At 40.0% G+C, this 6,000-nt stretch overlaps 1 protein-coding gene across 3 annotated transcripts in view; it reads left to right on the plus strand.

The window, feature by feature from the left end:
- LOC146379842 (polypyrimidine tract-binding protein 2-like) overlaps positions 1-2,597 on the plus strand; it is a 34,306-nt gene extending 31,709 nt beyond the window's left edge. For all 3 annotated transcript variants that reach the window (XM_084938711.1, XM_084938712.1, XM_084938713.1), the window contains exons 12-14: positions 544-760; positions 1,003-1,080; positions 1,212-2,597. In XM_084938711.1, the coding sequence (XP_084794837.1) occupies positions 544-760; positions 1,003-1,080; positions 1,212-1,341 (425 nt within the window). In that variant the 3' untranslated portion in view covers positions 1,342-2,597. The remainder of the gene's footprint in view (positions 1-543; positions 761-1,002; positions 1,081-1,211) is intronic.
- The last annotated feature ends 3,403 nt before the right edge of the window (positions 2,598-6,000 follow it).

A 6,000-nucleotide genomic window follows, 5' to 3' on the forward strand; every position in this document is an offset into this window, starting at 1 on the left:
AATGCCCTTTGGTTAAACTTTCAGCAAGGAATTTCCATTTGCACTGTTACATTTTTATATAGCTTTAATGCACATAAAAAACAGCTGCTTGTTTAAGTGAAAATAAATGGATGGGTTTTCTTTGCGCTAGTAAAGTTGTGGAGTTTTTTTTTGTATTTTGTCTCGCATCAATTATATCGTCAGTTATATTGTTATCGCAAATTTTCAAATATATATCGTGATGAATATTTTTGGCCATATCCCCTGCTCTTGTTGCAAGCAAGCATTGTAGTTCAAACAACGTACTTTGCCCTGAGTTTTAGTAAGGTCTCTTGGCTGCAAGTTTTACAGCCAGAATGTTGGATTTGCAAAACAAACAAAACTTCCACTCTCGCCTGTCCCTAGACGAGCTGCTGCGTCCATGCGCACCGCCATCTTACATTACATCTGAGTGGATGTGTTGAAAGATTTCACTGTGTTAAAATGGCATAGGAATGTAAAAACTTTGGGATCTGTTGATACATAGCATTCATCCTACTGATATTTCTTTTACCCCCACTAAAGCTATGAGCCACCTGAATGGCCAAAAGATGTACGGGAAGATCATCCGGGTGACACTGTCCAAGCACCAGACGGTGGCATTGCCTCGGGACGGCCTGGATGATCAAGGTCTAACCAAGGATTTTGCCAACTCCCCACTTCATCGTTTCAAGAAACCAGGTTCCAAGAACTTCCAGAACATCTTTCCACCCTCTGCCACTCTTCACCTTTCCAATATCCCGTAAGTACTGATATGGTCAGTTGGCATCACACAGAGGACATGCCACCGAAGGATTTCTGAAATACTCCTACTAACTAGCACAGCTGTTAATGCAAGAGATTAACTGTGTTCTTGGTGTGGTGGCTAATGAACAGATCCCATTGTTAACAGTTTATATTAAAACTGCTAAATGATTAGACTTGGAGAAAAGAGCTGATGCTAAAATCATGTATGATTAGAGTCTGTGTCTTTCACTTTGGCAGACAAGATGTGACAGAAGATGACCTGCGGCTGCTCTTCTCCAACACTGGAGGCACTGTGAAAGCATTCAAATTTTTCCAGTATGTACAGCTGTCCTACCTACTGGACAAGTCCAGGCTAACATTTGTTAAAGATTCCCGTAAAGCTCCATCCTGCCACTTCCATCCATCTAGTTAATCTGTGGTATTTGTCTCCGCTTCGTGTTTTCAAGAGATCGCAAGATGGCTCTGATCCAGATGTCAACAGTGGAGGAAGCCATCCAGGCACTGATCGACCTTCACAACTATAACATGGGAGGCAACCAGCACCTGAGAGTCTCGTTCTCCAAGTCCACCATTTAAGAATGTGACCCACAGGCTCCTGACAGTATGACTGTGATGGTTGAACTATTTAAAGCTCCTAGACTGTCTGAACACCAGGGGGACCACATAGATTGAATCAGTTATCTTGATTGTATCATTCCTTGATATCCTTTTATTTTCTGTAAAAAGAACAACATTGGATCTCCCCAGCTCTTTCTGAAGTGTCTCTCCATATTTTTTTTTTTTGTCAAGCAGAACCTTGAAATGGTTGGTTGTCCCCCTGTACGTTAGTTGGATGTAAATCGGTGAATCATTTTTAAATGAAAAGATACAGTACTCGTGTGCCTTACTCAACTATCTTTTCCTACAGTTGGATATGTTAATTTGCTCAAACTCCTACCGAGGCACATTAGTATTAATGAGTTGATGAGAATGCAAGATGTTTTCTATTCATCTAGACAGAACAGTCTAGAAGCTGTGCCTCTGACTAGGCATAGCCGTGTTTCTTCTCCAATTTTAGATGACATTTTCCTTTTTAGTTTAGCAGCAGGAGAGCTGAATATTCCTGAGGTAAAATGTTTTTGGTAGCCTATGACAGGCAGTTTAACTGGAACGCCTTTATTCCAAAGGGATGTTCAGTGGAAGATTGTTCTAGCACAATCCATGCATAAGAAACTATGACAATGTAGTAAAGTATTTTGTTATGTGATTTTGAAGCCTTCCTTGCTTTTCTTTTCTATAGCAGTGAGGTTTAATAGTTGGTGACAGTGTTCTTTAAAGCATGCATGATGATAGGATCTCACATAAGTGTTGCATGCTGTGGAAGCAGTAAAAAGATGAGTCCACTGTGATTGCATTGTCATGTGACACTATACTTGAGAGGGCTACTCAGTTGGACCAAAGTTTCTGTGCCTTTAGTGTTAAATCATATAAACAAAAAAGAGCATTTTAATTGTTGTGTATATGGGGAAAATGTCCACGATTCAAAGTGTTCACTGAATTCTTTTATTTTTAAATCACAAACCTGATTTCATAGGCATTTGTTCTGAACTAATCCTGGTGTATATACTTTTTTTTTTTTTTATCGTCAAAGCTATGTTTTTGTTTTTTTATTGTAGTTCAGAATGTAAGGATTTGGACTCAAGCTGGTGCAATTAAAAGATAAATTGTTTTCTAACAACGGAGGTTCAACTTGGTTTTCTGTTTTTTGAGTTTCCCCTCTCACGGTGTCTCTTATGTGTTCCGCATTACCTCTGTAGCATGTCTAATAAAACTCTTCTGCAGCTCTGCATTCACTTCCTCTGTCTCACTCCTCTATTTTATGTCTGCTCACTTCAGAAACCATCTTCAGTCCTAGGTGGGAGAAGACCAAAATCAATTTGGAGACACTTGAAAGCAAGCTCTAATAAACCAGATTGAACCCTGTGAAGTTTCTAGATTATAGGACACTTTCTCGATATGTTTCCCACTCTGCCAGCTTACTCAATCTGTTCCTTTAATATCTCGCTCTTCTCTCCTCTGGTATTTCCCCATTTTCTGATTAGCCTAAGGACCACTGCTGTCCTGACCATCTGTTTGGGAGAGCTTGACACAACCACAGGCATCAGTAACAGGCACTTTTTAGTCTTTGCACACAGCTTTAGCCGGTAGAAATGTGAGGGGTTTTGATTTAGCCAGCACTTGGGTCTACAATAGAAATAAAACTGACAGGGAACATATAAACCACACAGAAGGCCTGCAGCTAAACTGTGGGTTTAAACTGGGAAACTATCTGTGCACTGACAGATCCCATTACATTGTATAGAATGGCATGAAATGTAATGGACACAGCATTTAAATGTGCAGAAAGTGAATTTCAATCTGTAAATAAAGCACTATTAATCTACTTCTTTCTATTAACCGGAAGGTTTCGTTCATGGTTTGTTCCCCGGCTGCTCTAGTCTACGTGCCAAATATCCTATGGCTTCAAGTTGCTCTCTGATGCAGCTGGATGGATAGAAAGCACTAATCTAGAAAAGCATAGACAAATGTGCTTGGCTGGATAAGACAAAACACTTGATTTTGCTCATGCAGTCCATTTACTATTTACTCCCTGAGCTAGAAATGACTGAAACACTGGAAGAAGTGCTAGTACTCACACTACACCACAGTTTTCTTATTAATTTAAAGAAATCAGTGCATCTAGTGGCATAGTTCTAGTGATTAACAAAAGTGGAAAAATGTGATTGTCAGTCCGTGATTGTGAGGGACACTAAGTTTGAACAGTGTGGTGTCTTAGACTGGAATAGAATAGCCCTTTGTTGCCATCGTACATGTACAACAAAGTTGTGGGTGCTCCACACAAACTCTGTCAGATTAAAATCTGAATAGCAAATAGGATAAATATATAAAATTTAGGGATATATACAAAATGAGAAAGGCATGTATTAGAGAATAAAATTGTTGCAAAGTGCTTGGAAGTAGTGTAAAGAAAAGACTACTGTGGAAACTACATGAATGATATAGAGCTAGTTTCTTTCAAAGGTTGGGTGCAAGGCATGGTGCTTGTACCTGAGGATGTGTTTTACAGTCCAGCCTTCTGGAGTGCAGAGTGGGTAAAGAGAGGAAGGCATTCAATGTCCTGACAGTCTGGTGGAGCCTGAAACGATGTGTGGGGGGTGGGGGTGGATCCCGCTCTAATAAATGGAACCACTAATAGTGGAAACTACTGGAAAATTACTGTCATCACTACCAGCACCAACTAAACTCACAGTTTGAACAAGAGCATCTTCCACCACTGGAGACGGCACTTAAAGGAATACAGGATGATGAACAGGCAACGTTTCTACTGGACTGGAAAGAACAAAGCTTATGATGCTAATGTTCTCCATGTGGTAAGTGTCCATGTGCTCATTGATCCTGGTCCCTCCTGTTTAGGTCTAGAGGTAACTTAAAAAGGAGCCAAAATCAGGCAGTGCTCCTGAAAACAAACACAAATGGCCTCCCACTGGTGCTTTTTGTGTCCTGTCTCCTCCTTCATGCTAGAGTCAACACACTACTTCCATTTACTGATCACAATCATTTTCATAAGGTGACAGTGCTACCTGTAATATTAATATTCCCTTTTTTCCCTTTAAAAGCTCACTTGCGTCTGTCATATTCATCAGACTCTACTGATGAAAAAGTGAAAAGTAAAATAAGCCCACATGCACACACCCACGGTGTTGTCTTTTACTTGTGTTTTTTGTATTTATTTCTGATTTTTTATTATTTATTAAATAAAGGAAACGTAAGAAAAATGTATTTATAAAGGGCAATAAGCAGCTGCAAAGCATTATAGAACAAAACGGTAAGATACAAAAGGAATATTAGTGAAAGTGAAGTAATTGTGTAGTTTAAAAGCCTATAACAAAACTGCGGCTTTCTACGAGTCCAGATGATCTGCTAACCAAAGCTGTACTGGGAGACTGTTCAAAAGTCTTGGTGCCACAGACTTAACTAGTACACACCATACAACACCTCACCTGGTGTTGGGTCTCTCTGCAGTAGACTATCACTTCCTGTTCCTGTTACAAGTGGCAGTGGTTTTATCTGCGTAACCCATGTAATTAAAAAGCCTTTAGATAATAATTAATTAGTGAAGGTTACAAATAATCTTCTTATGGCCTCTGACGGTGGACTCATCTCCCTGCTTGTCCTGCCAGTGCAGTTCTCCACAATATTGACTGTAATATTATCTTACCGCTATTACAGCCTGGTGTAGGTAGTAAACATACTGCATTGTATCAATAGACTGCAGTTTGTTCATGTAAATGGGGAATCCATTACAAAGAATGACTCCTAGCATGTATAACCTGACAATAATGAACTTGTGTATGTAAAGAACAGTGGAACGTTTAAAAGGATGAAAATAATAAAGTTGCTGTCGCTGTGTTGATGTAAACAGGCTTCGTTCCATCAGGGACCGGGTACATCGACATGACTTTGTGATGATGGACGCCCCTGTCAGGCATTGTTTGAAGAAGATTGCACTCCACAGTCCAGTCCTGGGACTGTGCAGATGGCCTGATCCATCATCATGCAGACATTTGCAGCTCACTATTAGTGCCATGGGTTTTTATTTTGTGAGCGTTCAGTGGAAGTGCTTGTGTCCTGGATTGGGCTCTGAAAACAAAGATGACATGATGTATCAATGCAAACCAGAGGAGCTAATCAATATCTAGTCTATGCAATGCATCACTAGGGCTGGACACTGTGATCCTGCTCTCTGTCACCCAGATTATAGATGACAGGACAAAGTCTCATGGCTGCTGTTAGCTCATGGGTTTCTGCACTCCTGACTATAAAAACACATTGGAACTACGAGTTTGAAAGTAGGAAATTCTCATTCATTTTCTGTCTGAAATAATAATAATAACTTTGTTTGTATAGCACAACACAGGGTTACAAAGTCCTTCACAGTTTGAATAAAACCCACACACTGAAGTATACAAGTTAAAACATGCAGACACAATCAACCACACAGTCAGACATTCATTTCAACAGACTCACATATACACAACCAGTTCCAAACTATGGCCGAAAATAAAGGCGCAAAGATTAAGGGAAAGCTAACCTGTAAAAATTTGTTTACAGTAGTCGTTTAAAACAGTTAGTAGAGTCAGCCGACCTAATTGACTCAGGAAGGCTGTTCCGAAGTTTGGGTGCAACAACCTCCAA

This window comes from Perissodus microlepis, chromosome 9 (genome assembly GCF_051167445.1).
Source record: "Perissodus microlepis isolate ML-2025 ecotype Zambia chromosome 9, ASM5116744v1, whole genome shotgun sequence".
Taxonomy (NCBI): domain Eukaryota; kingdom Metazoa; phylum Chordata; class Actinopteri; order Cichliformes; family Cichlidae; genus Perissodus; species Perissodus microlepis.